Source organism: Bos taurus, chromosome 4 (assembly GCF_002263795.3).
Source record: "Bos taurus isolate L1 Dominette 01449 registration number 42190680 breed Hereford chromosome 4, ARS-UCD2.0, whole genome shotgun sequence".
Classification (NCBI taxonomy): domain Eukaryota; kingdom Metazoa; phylum Chordata; class Mammalia; order Artiodactyla; family Bovidae; genus Bos; species Bos taurus.
Genome location: NC_037331.1, coordinates 93,327,981 through 93,346,231, shown reverse-complemented (window position 1 = coordinate 93,346,231; position 18,251 = coordinate 93,327,981). Strand labels below are relative to the sequence as shown.

The 18,251-nt window shown below is 43.9% G+C and overlaps 2 protein-coding genes across 11 annotated transcripts in view; both read right to left on the bottom strand.

Moving 5' to 3' along the window:
- The window catches only part of STRIP2 (striatin interacting protein 2), a 49,075-nt gene extending 41,766 nt beyond the window's left edge, over positions 1–7,309 (bottom strand). For all 4 annotated transcript variants that reach the window (XM_003586002.6, XM_005205742.5, XM_059885937.1 and 1 more), the window contains exons 1-2: positions 7,138–7,309; positions 2,023–2,092 (exon numbers count right to left, since the gene is read on the bottom strand). In XM_003586002.6, coding sequence (XP_003586050.1) covers positions 2,023–2,092; positions 7,138–7,266 — 199 coding nt within the window. In that variant the 5' untranslated portion in view covers positions 7,267–7,309. The remainder of the gene's footprint in view (positions 1–2,022; positions 2,093–7,137) is intronic.
- Positions 7,310–12,408: 5,099 nt separating this feature from the next.
- AHCYL2 (adenosylhomocysteinase like 2) overlaps positions 12,409–18,251 on the bottom strand; it is a 191,169-nt gene continuing 185,326 nt past the window's right edge. For all 7 annotated transcript variants that reach the window (XM_005205707.5, NM_001101143.1, XM_059885633.1 and 4 more), the window contains 4 exon segments: positions 17,626–17,694; positions 17,427–17,505; positions 15,896–16,016; positions 12,409–15,498 (listed from right to left, as the gene is read on the bottom strand). In XM_005205707.5, the coding sequence (XP_005205764.3) occupies positions 15,492–15,498; positions 15,896–16,016; positions 17,427–17,505; positions 17,626–17,694 (276 nt within the window). In that variant the 3' untranslated portion in view covers positions 12,409–15,491.

Sequence of the window (18,251 nt, the reverse complement as noted above, 5' to 3'; positions counted from 1 at the left end):
ATACTTTTAGGATATGTGTACATGCCTGTCAACAACACATGACATTGTTCTGTTTTTAAAGCTTTTATCCAAGTGGTATCATATAGTATGAATTATTTTTACTTAGGAGTGTTTTTATTTTTCCTTAGTATTTTTTATTAAGTTTTTCAAGATTTTACATGAAAAGCAGTGTGATGAACAGATCCCTTCATTTAACTGACATGGTTCTCAATCAAGTGTGCAAGCAGACGTCTAGAAACATCTTTAGACTTGGGTGTTTAAGCATTTTTTTCCCCCTTGTTTCTAGTTGTTTACTCTCATAACAATGCTTTCTTTTTAAGCTAGAGGATAATTACTTTACAATATTGTGATGGTTTTTGCCATATATCAACATGGATCAGCATTGGTATTTAAGCAGTATTTTGGATGCATGTATAAATTATTTTGCCACTGTTTCTTCTACCCCTCAACATATTTCTAATATTTTTTGACACTGAAGCATACTAATACAGATCAATTATTTTAATGACTATACAGTAGCTAATATATTGATACACTACAGTTTACCCATTCCCCTAAGTTGTTTTCAGTTGTTCCCAATGATGACAATAAACATCCCTTTAAGTGTTTTCTTGGGCTCAAGAGTTTCTTTTAAAGTGTACCAGAGTTGTTGGGTCATAATATGTGTGAATTCAACTTTGCTAGATATGACCAAAACTGCTTTCCAATTTTATACTCTGTTCCTGCAAGCCAAGCAATGTATAAAATGTGTAAAAAGTAGTCACTTCTCTGCACCTCACCATCCCCAGACTTTTAAATTTTGCATCTGATTATTATTTTATTTTTTTTTGCTGTGCCAAGTCTTAATTGTGGCATGTGGGATCTAGTTCCCTGACCAGGGAGCAAACCTGGGTCCCCTGCATTGGGAACTCGGAGTCTTAGTCACCGGACCACCAGGGAAGTCCCTGATGATTGCTGAATAATACCTCATCATTTTGCTTTTCCCTATTTCCTAACATAACTGAGTATCTTTTCATGTATTTATTTGACCATATGGTTTTCTATTCTGTGAATTCCTATTCATATTTTTTGACCATTTATCTATTGTCTCTATTCGATTTCTCTCTCTCTCTGTGCATTCATATTCTGGATTCTAATCCTTTGATGTTGTTGGTTATTAAACTTAGCTCTCTATTTCTGTCACTCATCACAAAATTTGTTCCCTATGCTTATTCATAAGAACTTTTTGAAAGTCTCTTTTCTCTGAAAAAGCATGTCTTAAAGTGTCACTTCCATGTGACAGAATATTTAACATTCACACCATTTCTACACAAAGCTTGTTTATTAATAACTGGCATTTATAGCATGTGTAACATGGAGGCCCTGAACGCAAGGAGATCACGTTTAGCTTAAGCTAAAAATCCAGGCAGAGAGAAGCAGCCCAGCATTGAAAGAAGAATGTGATCACTTCACTCCAGCTCAGAAACATCAAACCAGAACTCCACTATGATGGATACAGGTGACATGTCCAGCCTTGCTCCGCTGGCCAGTTGTCTATAGAGATTTTCTTTAGACATTGCTGAGACTTTAGTAAGAGGCAGGTATTAGACGAAGGGGGCGAGATGGAGGTAGAAAAGGACAAAGAGATGGAAAGGGAAAGAAATGGAGAGGGTGGCAGAAAGAAGGGGGCACACAGAGACGGGGTGAACACAGGAAGACAAAGAAAGGAGAAATGTGGAGACAGTGGAGAGAAAACAGATTTGAAAGTGTACCAAAAGAAAATAAAGAAGGGTGAGCAGAAAAGAGTGACAGAGTGAAGAATGGAGAATACCATACACAGCCAAGAAGCACTCACAGAAAGAAATGTGAAAGCAAACAAAGAGAGATTTACCACTGGAGGCTGGAGAGAAATGGGAATGTGGAGAACAGACTTTGTTCTACAGCCACTTGCTGAGAACAGACAAGCTGCCAGGGGACGTCACAGGCATCTTTGCTCTCCTCCTGGCCACCCCTCCACTCTACAGAGACCCATCTACCTCCTACCTGACAACTCTGCTGCGTGCCCATCTGCATCTCCATACTCAAATTCCAGGGTGGGGCAGTCCACAGAGCCCTGTAATGGAGAAATCTTTGTGGTAACTTGGGAACAGGGTTGACCAAAAGGAGCTTATACCCTCATTTCATCTTCTTCCTCTCTTGGAGGCCAAGGTTAGATCAAGAAGACAACTAGAAGAGCCCCATCTGGGCCTTTCAGCCAGGAAATAACCCCCACCCCCACCCCAAGCCAAAGCAAAAGCTCACTCAGTGCATGGTTGGGCTGAAGATTCCTATACAGAATCAGAAACTCTGGGCAAAGGCCCAGGATCATGAACAGATATGAAAGCTACAATCTGTGCCCATATCTGATCTACATAAACACAGAACTGAAGAACATCTAGCTGATCTCTAGAAAGACAAGACAGATGAAAACCAAAGAGGTAAATTGGATTCTGACTTCAGCTCTCTGTCATTAACCCATTGTATGATTTTGAGATCATTCTCTGGATCACAGTTCCTCATCTATAAAAAGAGGTCCTTCGGCTCCAATATTCTGCAATTTTAGGATTGTCAAATAAGGTAGCATTTCTACTTCAAACTGTATTAAAGGCTAGATTGCCTATGACATATGTATAAATCTATAGTCCCATTTAAAAAGTATTTTTAATATAATCCTCCCTCCTAATCTCTTTAAACATTTCGGGGTATTGCCTACCAATATATTAACAGACATGAATTTTTAAAACGTTGAATCTCACCTCTTGTCACATACACTGTTATATATTATGTGATCTTGAACAAGTTACTTAAGCTCTTTGTACCTCAGTGTGGTATAAAGATATCCTTGATCTTTGCCCCCTCACCCTACTCCCTGGTACAGAGCTCCTAAAACCTTTGGAATTTTTTGAGTGATGGGAGTGTCTATTATTCATCCCTGTCAACCACACTTGAGTTTATACTAACGAGGTGACTCACAGTGAGAGTTTCAACAAAGGGGCTCCAAAGAGGGGAAAAGACTGGAGACTGAGTTTAATTAAGTGGCCAATGGCTTAACTAACCAGGCCTAGGTAACCAAACTTCATATAAAAACCCTGAAACAATGTGATTTGGGCACACCAGTGTGCTAGGAGGGTAATGCACCAGAGAGGGCATGGAAATTCCATACCAGTCCACCTCCACACCTTATCCTATGCCTCTCTTCATTACATTGTTCCTGAGTTGTACCCTTTATAATAAAATTGTAGGCATAAACATAGCACTTTTCTGAGTTCTGTGAGTTGCTTTAGCAACCTGAGAGGGACAGTCATGGTGACCCCTGAAGTACTCTTGCCTGGAAAATCTCATGGACGGAGGAGCCTGGTAGGCTGCAGTCCATGGGGCTGCACAGAGTCGGACATGACTGAGCGACTGAACTGAACTGAACTGAAGGAGAAGTGCAGGTGGTTTGGGGATCCCACTGTGAGATCCCCATTTGACCCCTTAACTTGTGGGCTCTGTGCTAACTACAGTTACTGTCAGAACTGAATTGGTATCAGGCAATTGTTGGAAAATGGCATTTAGTTTTATCATCTGTAAAACAAGGATAATTCATAGGGTTATTGTAAGAACTAAAATGAATTAATACAGGAAAAGCAGTTAGCACACCAGCCAGAACTTGGTAGCACTATGTAGATGGCTACTCTACTTAGAATTTTACTTATTCTGCTTACAATTTTAATATTATAAAGGCATTTTTCTCATATTATTATAACTTTCCCTTTAAACAGAAAACTGAGGAGTTTCCTGATAGCCTAGTGGTTAGGATTCAGCACTTTCATTGTCACCATTCAGGTTCAATTCCTGGTCAGGGAACTGAGATCCTGCAAGCCACATGGCACGGCTAAAAATCAAAAGGAATTAATTAAAAATAAATAAATAAGCAGTTAAGTGGACAGATTTCTACTGGCTTACTTAATCAATCCTCTATTGTTGAACATTTGTTTTTATTTTTCTTTACATGTAACTGTAATACATGCATATATTTTTTCATATTTATGATCTTCTCTAAGGATAGATTCTTATAAAGGGAATTAATGCATCAAACTTTCTTAATATTTGTATGGTTCTTTGTACATGTCAAGTTGTTTTCCAAAATCACTTTGTCAACTTACACTTCTAACAAGGTGATTTGTGTTTAAATCTGCTATAGCAAAGAGTTCCAAGCTTCTGTATTACAGAGACCAATAAGAAAAAAAAAAAATGGTAGACAGTGGGGAATGACATAAAATTTTTGATGTTTTATTTTGCTAAGCAGAAACTTTAAAAAATCTCTTAAAATACATATATGTATTTTTTAAAAAAGTTTAATACCCCAAAAATGGAAAGGTCAAAATATCAGCACGTGTCATTAAAAGCAATGTTTTCAAGCTTTTTTGACTATACGTCAAAGCAGAAGTAAATTTTACATCACGTCTCAAAACACACAAAACTGGAACAAAAGATTAACAAAATATTTACCACTACTATATGTGATACACTAGTATTTCCTATTTATCTATTTCTTTAAAAAAAAAAAATTGGTCTCAACTCACAGGTCTCAACTCCTTACAGTTTGAAAAAAACATCGTTTTAAATTACATGCATCTTTAAATTTAATGTATTGAATTACATTTTATGGAAAACTTACTTCAGTGTCTTGAATTTTCCTCATTTTTCTACAAACCAGTTAAACTTTGTCAAGGTCTTTGGGACCCAATTAAACCAAGGAATCTGGTTGTAAAAGGCCTGAAGTGAATCCTTTGGTTAGGTTAAGAATCTTTTTATGAAGCAAACAATCATTCTCTAGCTTCCTTTTAAGGTTAGGATATCTATACACTAAGCCACTGGGAAAGGGTAGGTCAATGGTGCCCCTATAAACACAGTGATGTACGAGGCTCTCTTGTGCCAACAGTAATTCTCTTCAGGTAATTCTTAAAGCTGTAGAGAGTAAAGAAAATCATCTTCCCCAGGACTGTCTTCCACAGGTATGCGAAAGGAGGGAAGGAAGGAGAAGCAGATGGTCATTCTTTCTGAGAGTCAAGCAGAGTGTGGTCCCCGGGTTTTGCGGCTACAGGGGATACACTGACAGGTAAGCGCGGCTCTTCTGCTGCAGCGGGAGGTGAAGGAAAGCTCATATTTCCGGCCAGCCTTTGGGGAGGCAATGAGCTAGGATGGAGAGGATCACTAGTTATTGACCACCACATGAAAAGTGCACCTGCAGACAATCAGGAGGCAAACAGCAGTGCAGGTGGAAAGCTGAGGCTCTGGAAACTGAACACCCCGGCAAGAGTAAAGTACTATCAGAGCCTTTTCCAGAAGGAAGACTTGATAAGTAGGGAAGGGCCTCCTGGTTCAAGAGGAATTTTAATTCATCATAGAACATATCATTCTGAAAATGTTTTACTCACTCCCACATTGTCTGTCTCTCTGCCTCCACAAGAAATGTTAGCTCCACAGGGCAAAGACCTTATCTTGTATATTGCCGTACCTCTAGCACCTAAAACGGTGCTGGGCATATAGAGAGGACTCAATAATTGTTGAATTAATAAAAGACTCACCTCCCCATGCCTCGCCTCACCTCACCTCCAAAAAGCCATCTGAACAAGAACAAGGTCTCTGTAGGGGAAGGAGGCACAGGGTACCCTAAAGACCAGATTCATGCTGAGGCAGGGAGGGAGACCACACGATGCATAAAACCTTGATCTAGTATGGCAGGATGGCTGAGCTCTGCCTCTGAAAGGTGGTGTGACTTCGGGCCAGTCTTTCTACCAATTCCACTTCTCTCTTCTAAAAAATGGATGCTTGTCAGTATCGAAATAGAAAGCATTTGTGAAATCCCGTTGGAACTGAAATATAATTCAAATGGTAAACCATTGACTGGGATGCCTAAGACCAGGCTTCTAGTACCAGTTCTGTCCCTTGATGATGAAAACATAGTACTAAGGGCTACTATGTGCTAACCAACTACATGCACTGTGCCTGCACTAAATTAAACATTTCACATCCATTTATCTCATTTTGACTTTATCATAACCTTCTGAGGTAGGTAGTATTAACCTCATTTTACAGAAGAGGAAACTGGAGCTCAGAGGTTGGCAATTTGACAGAAGTCAAATGGAGAGTAGATGGCAGGGCTGGGATTCAAAACCTCAAAAACCTGGTCTGACTGACCCCAAAGCCTGGTACTCCTGGCCACTGTGCCGTATGTATGATCTTGGGCAAGCTGCTACTGTCTCCCACTTCTGTAAAAGCCAGGGCTGAAACCAGGCCTGGGTCTGGTTTCTACAGACCCTTTGACGTCTGACATCTTGTGGTCTGTTCCGACTCCCGGCTCAGATCCAGTTCTACTCTTGGCTACTTGATGGAAACTGGCTGGATGAAGGGGGTTGGAGAGGTGATGTTAATTCACTCCTTTCATCCTCCTAGTTAGGATTTAAGAACAGAGAACATTTACACCCCTATCTATTGGTCTGTATCCTGGAGTAGGTCCACTCACTCGCTCTGGAACTGACCCGCCTGACTCCTGTCTCATTATAACCCTTACGAGGAAGGGGCACTGATCCCATGGAAAGCGCTCCTTCCAGGGCCAGCCAGCACACGGAGGTAACGGGAAGGGCCGAAGTCCCGCGGCTCCTCTGATCGGCGCGGGTAGCCTCGGAGTGGGAGGGTGGCGGGCCCCCCCACCACACCAGCCCCTCTTCACTGCGGCGGGGATCGGGCTTCCCACCCCTCAGGCCAGTCCCTTCACCACCCCGCGCCTGTTCCCTCCGCTGTAAACCAGCTTGACGAATTCCCACTTCACGGGGCTACAGCGATGAAGCGAGATAAATAACTGAAAGTATCTGGGACACTGGATATCACGCTCTATCTTCGCGCCCCCAAAGGGAAGGCTAGAGGGCCGGGAAGCCCCCGACCCGCACGAGGAGACGGGCGGAGAGGGTCAGGGGCTGCAAAGCCGGGAATTCAGGCTGCGGTTGGCCCCGCAGGTGCCCGCTTTGCGGAGCGGCTCAGGGCGCGCCGGGGGACGCGGCCGAAGCACCTTAGCCACCGCTTCCCGCCCCGGGTGTCTCCCGGCCCTAACTGAAAGCCCTCCGGGCTCCTCACCTCCGACTCCCGCCGTTGGCTTCTGAATGCTTCCCGGCCCTTAGGCGCCGCCGGCTTCCCTTTCCCGCCGCCGTTGCCGTTGCCATTGGTTGGCGGGTTCCCAGCCCCCGGCGCCGCGGGGTCCTCCATGCCGCTCCAGTCTGCAGCCCCGCTTTGCCTCTCTGTGCTCCCTGCCCCGGGCGACCCCGCCGCCGCCGCCGCCGCGCGCTGGGAGCCCGGCCCCGCCCCCTCCACAACGATTGGCTGCGACCGTCATCCGCAGCTCCGCCCCACAGCGCGATTGGCTGTTACACTTAGCCGAGTGGGACTTGGAGGTGGTGGGGGGCTCGTTCAAGGGATTTTTCTTCCCCTCACCTTTTTCCCTCAGTCCTGCGGCGTTACTGGTAAGCCTGACACTCCTGGGTCTGTTCCCAGCTCCACCTCCCAAATCCTGGGCCTTGAGCTTTAGCAGGTTAGCTCTACTTCTCACTTGGTGTCCCTCAGCCCCCACCCCCTCCCAAATAGAGATTTTTTCGGGGAGCTCTAGTCTCCGCTTCCTGCTCCACTGCAGTGTCAGTTTCCCCAGTATCACAGACCTCTGCCCCCCAAATCCTGGTTCCTGAATACGTCCCAAATCCCGCTTCAGTCTAAGGGGAGGGATGGCACCAATGGTTAGTCAAGGATACTGCAGGAAACCAGGGACTCTCTTTCAGGCAAACTCATTCCACTTGGAGTGAGGACTTGACTGGGAGACTGGAGGTTGAGGGATGGGGTGGGGCGTTTTCACTTTACAGAAATTTCTGGTGCCTTACCGAGTTGTTCCTGGCCATCTGCCTTTCTCAGCTGAAGGGGGGTATCTTTCTCCTGGTGTGAGCTAGGGAGTAAATGTTGATTGGAGAGCAAGCCCCTACCCCAACCTGTTCCCCAGTCCTTTCCTTCACTCTAGGATCCTTCCTAAGGGCTGTTACCTGGGGCAGATGAGGCTGTGTGGTTTGCCCACTCTAGAATTTAACTAAAAAGAATCTTATTATAAATATGTATACAATCTGGGATGGTGATCAGATCATATCAGTCGCTCAGTCGTGTCTGACTCTTTGCGACCCCATGAATCGCAGCACGCCAGGCCTCCCTGTCTATCACCAACTCCCGGAGTTCACTCAGACTCACGTCCATCGAGTCAGTGATGCCATCCAGCCATCTCATCCTCCGTTGTCCCCTTCTCCTCCTGCCCCCAATCCCTCCCAGCATCAGAGTCTTTTCCAATGAGTCAACTCTTCGCATGAGGTGGCCAAAGTACTGGAGTTTCAGCTTTAGCATCATTCCTTCCAAAGAAATCCCAGGGCTGATCTCCTTTAGAATGGACTGGTTGGATCTCCTTGCAGTCCAAGGGACTCTCAAGAGTCTTCTCCAACACCACAGTTCAAAAGCATCAATTCTTCGGTGCTCAGCTTTCTTCACAGTCCAACTCTCAGATCCATACATGACCACAGGAAAAACCATAGCCTTGACTAGACGAACCTTTGTTGGCAAAGTAATGTCTCTGCTTTTGAATATGCTATCTAGGTTGTTCATAACTTTCCTTCCAAGGAGTAAGCGGAAGCCCCAAATGAGCAGCCAGAGGGGAATGGGTAGAATTGGGGGAGGGGGGTTGTTGAACTGCCACTGTGTTCCAGACATCGAACTTGACTCTTCGCAGATCTATCATATCTCTCTGACAGGTTTTCATTAATCCAATACTACTGATAAAGAAACAAGGACTCTCAGAGACTAATTACTCCTTGCTTGCAGCTCGCAAGCTCAGCTGCGACCTGAGATTGTAAAGAATCCGCCTGAAATGCAGGAGACCCTGGTTTGATCCCTGGGTCAGGAAGATCCCGTGGAAAACAGATAGGCTACCCACTCCAGTATTCTCAGGCTTCCCTAGTGGCTCAGATGGTAAAGAATCCACCTGTAATGCAGGAGACCTGGGTTTGATCCTTGGGTTGGGAAGATGCCCTGGAGGAGGGCATGGCAACCCACTCCAGTATTCTTGCCTGGAGAATCCCATGGACAGAGGAGCCTGGTGGGCTACAGTTCATGGGGTCACAAAGAGTTGGACACAACTGAGAGACTAAGCACAATGTAGTTCCCAAGCTATCATATTCTATCTTGTTTCAGTGTCTCTCACTGGAGGAAACTCTGCTCTTCTCTTGGCTAACTTCTTGCTTACAAATTCTATTCAGTCATCACCTCCTCTTCCAGAGAGTCTATCTTTTGACCCTCAACCCACTCAGGCTGTGCTAGTGTCAGTCAAGTCTGGCTGGATCCACAATCCTCATATTTTCTACTATATCCCCAAAGTAAGGGGCCGAAAGGAATTATCCCCCTTCTTGGATCATTTCTATCTTTCACACTTTCTTCTGCTAATTAGTAAGTGACAGATCCAGGCAGAGTTGAGAGAGAGCACTCCTTGGAGCTTTCTGAGTTCCTTTCTCTCCCTGGTCTCCAATATCTCCTTACTCTTCCCACTCATAATTTTCCTTTCCTCTCCCCACCTCCCACCCACCTCAACCTGGATATAAGCTCTTTGAGAGTAGCTTTTGTTCATCTGTGTTTGCTTGTTTCTGTGTTTAACACAGGCTTTCCTCTGTACTGTCGACTGAACAATGTCTTGTGGGGGGCTGTCCTGTGCATTGTAGAATGCTTAGCACAATCCCTGGCCTCTCTTCACAAGATGCCAGCAGGACCCTCCCCCTACTTGCGACAACCAAAAATGTCTCCAGATACTGCAAGATGTCCCCTGAGGGGCAAAATCTGTGCTTGAGACCCACTGGTTTAAACAGAATTGAATTGATATGAATTTCCAAGAAAGTCTCTGGCTCAAGGCCTAAACTACTTGATTCTGGAAATTTTTTTTTTTCAGGGTAAAATTTTGTTAAGCTCTTAAAGATTCATACTCTGCTTTAAAATTCACAACCCACGCCTAGCTCATCACTGCTTCAATGTGGTAGGCCTGCCACAGCATAGCCTATTGGGGCTTCTTAATGAAAGAATTAATTTTTCTACCTTCCCTCTTCCCTGTACCTCTCCTCCTAAGCAGTCAGAGCTCTAGGATTGACAAGCCCAGAACTTCATATTCTTTTGAGTCTAGTCAATCAGCAGGATCCCCAACAGTGATGGCAGACAGGAGTGGCCCCTTTGGAGTCTTTGTTCCTTTTCCAACCTATCTTGAGAGTGAAGGGAGCGGAGTCATCTTCAACTGGGAATAGAATTGAGGACAGCAGTCAGGTCCCCTCTGGCCTGTCTGTAAAGCCATTTGCTGAGCCTAGAGCTCCATCTGGCTTCACTTTGGGAGATGGGGTTTTAAAAAGTGGTGCTATGGAGATTACAAAGAATCAACATGGGGAGAGACCTCACTCCAGTATCTTTTCCACACTAGTCGAATGGGAGACAGTGAAGATCAGACATCTATCTGATCATTAGAGGCCCAGACTCTGAGAGCTTATCATAAAGAGGAAGATATCTGGAAACAACTACTGGAAGAAGTAACAAGGAACCACAGATTAACTTAAAACGGAAACTGTAGGCCACGGAATTGGTACACACTGTATTTCTTTTAGCTTATTTGTCAACAAAGGAGTGGTAGCCATCAACATCATTGATCACTGAGGTGCCCATAAATATACCTTGGAGCTAATTAGGGGCTGGTGTACATCTTGCAGAGATGGCTCCTGTGCTAGCTGTTTTTAAAACTACATTACCACTTTCCCTGTCCCAAAACTTAGGTATTGTGAGCTGCTGGCAGAGGGCTAGAGAAAGGTATAAATAGGTACAGTTACAAGGACCAAACATGCCCATTTCCCCCATAAGCACTCCACTTTAATCCAAAGGGTCAGATTTATGATTAAATAGATAACACCCAGTACTGAAAAAGCTTAAAAATAAGACTGCAGGAAATCTTAAAATACGTAGCTTTGAAGATATTGGGAAGTCAGGATAAAATAGTAGGAAAAGGATAGAATACCCTCCTCGCTCCATCAAGAACACATGTGGCTGTAATAAGGCGATTGAGGCTGTAGGGCCCTAGACTGAGATAAGGAATTGGTATTTATACCAATTAGGTGTCTGAGTGTCTGCTGGGTCTTTAAGCAGTATTTTAAAAATGAAATCAGGTCATTAAATCTTTAGGAGATAAACATTATCCATTTGACAAACAAGAAAACTGAGGCTCTGAGTGGTCAAATAATTTGGCTGAGCCACACAACTTGTAAATGGTAGAGTTGGTCAAGTCAGCCTGACCCCAAGCTCTTTCCACAATACCACAAGATAGAGAAACTGCACTGCAGTGGGTGGCCTGGAAGGACCCTGTGAACCTAAAACAGACCGAGGCACTCAAGTTTCCATCTTTCACAAAAGAGTCAAACCTTGCTGCAGTGGAGCAAACCCTATAGCTGGCTCACAGGCTCCATTGCTGGCTGCTGCATCTGCTTTGAGAAAGGGCCAGCTTTGAGCCATTACCAATTACCTTACTACTATATCTAGCCAAGGAGAAGAAAGGAATGTGGCAGAGAATTGTCTCTAAGGCAGGTTTTACCTGACTAAATCATAATAAGGGGATGAATCCAACTGCTTGTTCTTTCTCAACTCCCAGTAGAGTACCAAGATGGTTTATCCAGCCCCATGGCCCTTAGTTTAGATACAGAGGTCACAGAGGTGTGAGATTCCGACAGGGAAGAAACCATCTTGCATACAGGATGTAGAACTAGTTTAGGTTGTCAAGTAAAGAAAGTGGCTATCTTTAGTGGCGATTTCTCAAAATGAGAAAGAACAAATAGCTGGACTGATCCTTTGGTTATGATTTAGTCAGGCAAAACCTGACTTAGAGACAATCTTCTGCTAGATTCCTTTCTTCTCTGGTTAGAGGTAGTAGTCAGACCCTCTAGTCAGGGTCTTTTGGGCCCAAACCATAGGATGCTGCCTTTCTGTGCTCTTGGGGAGGCTTGGGGAACCAAGAACCAGGCTTTATTTAGTTTCTCTGCCTTAAGCCTATATGTCTCAACTCCCCAGAGGGGTGGCTCCAAGAAAGCAGGTTCTTTATACACATAACAGGGTGGGAAGTGGGGGGAGGGTGACATTTATGACTGGATTGATCCACCATGGGATAAGGGACTCAAGGCTAAGGCCGCCTATTGGTAAGTGCTTCAGCTTTTCATATCCTTGCGCTACAGTGGGCTCTCTAGCCCGTTGCCCAGAAACCTCTCTCATCTCTGAATTCCTAGTTTACTGAAGCAAGGAATACTCTCAGTACCAGAATCCATTTTAAGAATATTTTATTTATCTTTTGAGATTACATATTCATTATTGCTGATCTAATACAATCACTTAGACATAAAGATTTCCAAGAGCCTCTCAGAAATGGCAATCATTAGAGGTTTTATTTCCTTTCAGTAAGATGACAATGAGAACTAGATGATTATTTATATATATATATATGTATGTATATATAGTTTAGAACTTGTCCACATATAATTTGCTGGTGTTGCCTATTTTTTTCTGTAATTTTCCTTTATTAAAAAAGCTTAATGCAACAATGCATTTTGATTTCTTTTTTTTTAAAACCATGACAAAGTTAATTTGGCGAAAACCACAGGAGCAGCAGTTTCAGATCTGTTCAGAGAAAAGCCAAGCAGCAGAAAAGCTTCGTAGGAGCATGTGGCCATGGGGAGCCGTGGCCATGGGGAGCCGTGCTCATATAGGAGGGAAGGATTAGAAGCCAGGAGGGCAGAGGGAAAGTAGACCATATACCAATTTTTTTTTTTTTTTAATGAGAAAGAGAAAATATTTCTATTAAGAAGGCAAAAAAAAATCCTTGAAAATGAGCACAATTCATTGCAGAGAAAATGGTAAGACCTTACAGGCCAGGGCCACATAAAAAGAGATCATTGGTCTTCTTTCCCAGGCTTCCAGATACCTAGAAATGCATTTAAGGTGAGAGCTTAAGATGCATCCAGATACCCAGGATGCATCTAAGTGAGGGAAGAAGACACTTTTGTTCTGATTACCTGGGCAGAAAGAATAATGACCAAATTCCAACACCAAAGTAGAACCCATATACTTAGGAGGCCTGGACCCCCTTCTCATTAATGGTCATGACACAGAGTCCCCAGAAAGAAAGGACGAGTGGTCACCTGAAACTCAGGCAAACACCTCACCATGGGCAGCAACATGGGCAACCTAACCTAGCAGCCCAGTGTGGCTCCTTCTTCATGTGGAATGGTCTCTTCACTATGGCAAGGCGGAGTATGCACTGACAGGATCAGCACATGCTTGTGGGTTCCACAGGCAGCTGCCAGGCTTTGCTGAGAAACAACAGGTTATGACTTTTGGCTTAGGAACATAATAGGTTAGGGCCCAGATATCTGCCTAATAGAATCATCTCTGGATATAAGATGAGATACAAATCTCATCTTTTGAATCTTCTGCAATTAATCCAGTTAATGAATACAAAAGCCAGAACTGGGTAGGCAAAAGGAAGAACTGAATGGCTTAGTGGAATTTTCAACATTTATGATCTTCTCCATGAAAAAATATAGCCACGTATATGGCATTTTTCCAGTACTTGCTAAGATATATGGCCTCTGAGGAACCAGATTCTATGAGTTGAGACTGTACTATTTAATGAGGCAAATAGCCATTTACCTAAGGTCTACCTTCCTACCTCCAAAAGGAAGGTCATTTCCAGACTAGCTCTGTGGGTATATGTGAAGAGCAGGAGAAGTTAGAGAAGGTAGAAATCGGAGGGCAGAATTAGGTTGGGAAGGTTATGGTGATTCTGGGTGCTCTGTTGTTTCCTTGAGTCACCCTAGTCTTGAGACTTTGAGGCAGACCAGGATAAGAGAAAAAACAGAAAAACAAACAGTGTTAAACAGGATTGGCAGAGGGGAAAAGGACTGATTTCATTCCAGATACCTAGGGCCACTCCAGACTTTACCTCTTGGAACCAATCCGGTCCCAATGGAACCCTTGAGACTAACAGGTCAGTCTCCAAAAGGAATTCAGCTCTTAGGTGGGACACAACATTTCAGGCTGCTCATATTACATTTTTTTTTTTTTTGTAATTTCAGAGTTTACTTAAGAAACTACCTCCAAAACACAGAATCCCAAGATAGAAAAGGGCAGAACATAAAGTGATATCCCAGCAGAGAAGAAAGACCACAGACCAAATTGCAGAGACATTAGATCTCAGTTTCATCAATGGCAATGGCCAAAGGGATGAATATTTGATGAGGTTCAAATTAGTCAACCTAGCTGTGATCACATAGATTCAGTTTACAGTGTCTTCCCTGTATAGCTTAGCCAGTTAAGCTTCAAAGCCCTTCCCAGGAGACAAATAAATATATTCTGCTTCTTTAGGGTGCTGAGCTGTGGGCTGCATTTCTGAAGCCCTGATCTCCCGGGTCCCTTGGAAAGTAAGCCACTTCCTGCTCAGCTTTAGAAGGAGTTTTAGGCAATTGAAGGAAGTTTCTGGAAGCAGTGTTTCACAACAAACCTCCTTTTTTCTGAGATAGTGCCAATCTGGAGGGGGCCTCCTGGGAAACTATCCAGTTAAATGACAAGGAAGTAAAATTATGGGCCCCAGTGGGGCTGGCCCTCATTTCCTGAGCAGAGGCTAGGTGGGTTAGAAAGATGGCAAAACAAATGTCTGACAAACATCAGAGCTGCTGAGGAAATAGTAGAGGCACACTCCTCTTGGAACCTGAAAGTGTTAAAATGGACATAAATATTCAAGGGGAAAAAAAGGAGTCCTGGGTAAGGAAGGAGACTCCCAGGAAGCACAGGCACAGCTGAGATCTCGGTGCAGTTTGCCAAAGACACAACACTCCTTCCTTCCCAGCCATTTTATAAAGAAGGCAGTGATAGTGAGGGTCAAGGCTGGGAACCCAGGCCGTGTTAACTCAATGGCTTCCAAAAGGCCTCACCTGGGGAAGGGCCAAAGCTAAGAAAGGCAGCTGCTAAAAATTTATTCCAGAAAACCCCAGAAAACAAGGAGTCTGAAATCCACAGATGAACTCCTGAGCCTGGACTACAGAACGATGACCAGTGCTGAGGATTCTGAGTCAGTGGGGAATGATGCAAAAGATGCACCGGGAACCCCATTTCTTTCCTTCCTCAGCCTGTCCCCTGTGGCTCTCACAGCCCTTGGGACAGCAACCACACTCTGGGCCGAGGAGACAGGCACAGGATTCTAGATTTTAATAAATAAATAACCTAACATAGAGGGTGAGCACGGCGGGCAGCTTATTGGAGAAGCAGTTTGCTGGGTTCTTTCCTGTATAGGAGTGGAGAAAAGACTTGGAGTTGTATTCCTTAAAACTTCTGGCTTGAGTTACAGGAACTTAATACCTATAGGGAAAAAGAAAGATGAGACTGTGATGTTATCAGCTTGTGGGGATGCTGGGACATGAAGAGACTGCCTAAAGGTGTAACGAGGAGGCAGGCACTTTTCTGGAGTGCGTGGTGAGGGTAGATAAATGCGGTGCTTTTTCATATCAATGAAACAGGTCAGATTTTCTCTAGACAGGGATAAACATCATATCAAGAAGATGAAATGACAAATCAAGAAAGGGAACACTATTTAATGTTTGGACATGGCTTCAAAGAATCCTTTGGGGGTGGCAATGGGGAAAGTGGGTTTATTTTTCTGAGTTCATGGAAATATGGTGATGGATGCCAAGACCAACTCCAGTGCAGGAAGCTCATGATTACCCAGGCTTCCCCATTTTTAGGGAGTTCAAGGTACCTGTAGTAATTGGGCTTGAAGGGCCCATTCTTGTTGAGCCCTAGATACTTGGCTTGTTCATCTGTCAGCTCAGTCAGGTGGGCATCAAAGGTGGGCAGGTGTAGGCTGGCCACATACTCATCTGAAACAGATCACACAAGACCCGGTATAAGCATTCATGCCTCTTGTCTGGCTGTTCTCTCCAGCCTTAAAAAGTGGAAAGTGTCAGTCACTCAGTCGTGTCTGGCTCTTTGAAACCCCTTGGACTATAGCCCGTCAGGCCCCTCTGTCCAGGGGATTCTCTGGAGTGGATTGTCATTCCCTTCTCCAGGAGATCTTCCCAACCCAGGGATTGAATCTGGGCCTCCTGCATTGCAGGAAGATTCTTTACCATCTGAGCCAGAGAATGTCCCAAGACACCTTCTAATTCTTGGAGCTCAACTTTTGCTCACTGGACCCCAATTCTAAGGAATGGTTGCTTGGGCTTAAGCCCAGTGCTTTTCAAAAGCATAACATTTCTTCCTTACAAGCTATTTCAGCCTGGAACCTTTCCTTCTCCACAGAAAAGTGAGCGAGAAATGAAAGCAGCAAATCGGCCTGAGAATGCAAAAGAAAGGATGGGAGAGTGGAGGAACTAAAAAACAGGAAGCTCCTGTGTTAGTTCTGCCCTAAACTTGATACTCTGGGTCACTCAGGAAAACTAACACCTGTGGAGCTCTGAAAAGAGTGAGCGAGGACCACCCTACACTATTGGCTTTGTTTTCAGTCCCCCTAGTTCTTAGGGGTTTTTAGTTATATTCAGAATTTTGTGTCACTTCCTATGTATTGGTTTGGTCTCCCTAACTTCATCATACATTCAGTTATGGACTGTTAGACTTCTTTATATTCATCCAAAGTGTCTACTAAAGGGAGAATATATTGACTGCTCACAGTTGCTGTGCATCTAATGCTGAAGCAAAACAAAACCAGAAGCTCATTTACTCCCCCGATTTTTGGTTTGGGAGTTTATAAACAGACTCTCAGTTCAGGCGCTTGTGACAGTATTCTTTAAAAATTTAAGGCAGTTTAATGTTTCTCTTATATGAAACAGCCACATAATTAAACTCTTAACAGAAGCTGTTCAGAGTCTTTCCTTTGGCCTGAAATAACAGGGTCAGAGTTAGGAGGCGGGAACAGAAAAGTTTGGTAGGGGCCATTCAGCAGCCCAGGACTGGAGCAAGTCAGATGCCACAGGGTTTTCCTCTCTTTTGGGGGGAAGACTTTTTTTTTTTCCTTTGAGATTCTCTTTTTGTATAATAGATACTTTGAGAAAGTCCTAAAAATTCATAGACAGGTAAACTAAATCACAGCAAAATGTCCTGACTTCATCAGGGCAACCTATTTGGGAAATGTGATAAATCAACTGGGAATGGAGTATAGGAAGTCTAGCTCCTACTTTACAAGATGCAAATATCCTTTTTTTATTCCTAAGAAATATAATGTCCCCCAACTTCACTTAGTCTCTGACTCTGAGCTACTTGGTAAGGAAGAGGATAAAAAAGCTCATGCTTACCCATTTTCTTGGGCAACAGGTAGACATCTTGCTTATAGCGACCCTCGGGAGCATTGTAGAGCTCTATCAAGGCTAGAGCCTAGAAAAGCAGAGATGGATGCTGACAGGCCACTCACAGCAACCTACCTTGTTTCAAGTGAAACCTTCATAGGCTAGTGCCCTTCTCCAGCCCACTGCTTTCCCACTCTGGAGGCCTTACCTGAGTTGTAGCAGTGATTGAGAGCACAAATGTAGGCACTGTGGAGCAGCTTAGGTTCAGCAGACGGCCCTAGAGTGCAAGGGTTAATACACATAGGGGTTGGTTAGACAGAGTCTCTGACTTGGTGCAATGTGAGAAGAACATGATTGCCATTTTCCAAACACTTCTCAACTAACATGCTGGACAAAAAGCAGTTGTTCAATCAATGGAAATGAACTGGTTGACCTTTGAGTGAAATGTTAAAAAGTTCTGGAAAATCTGATGAAGGTAACAAGATAAAAGATCTCTAGGTTTATGTAAAAAAGAATGGAAAAAAAATAGAGGTGGTCACTTGACACAGAGGCTTATGCCAAGGAAGGCTATATTTCCCTTGAATTTTTACTTTCTATTACAGAATATCTTCCTTCTGGGGCATTGCTATTGCTTTGAAAAAATGTCCTAAACAACGATCTGGTCAAATTCAAGGGCAATCTCTCCAGGTTGTGATGGGAGATATTTTTTGCTTTAGGAGGCTGCGATAGTTTCTGTGCTTCTTCTTCAGCCTGCTTCTCCTGAATTCAAGGGCAGTCATGTATTTCCAGTGGGTGATTCAGAGAGTTAGAAGGACTAGAACCTTACCCCAATGC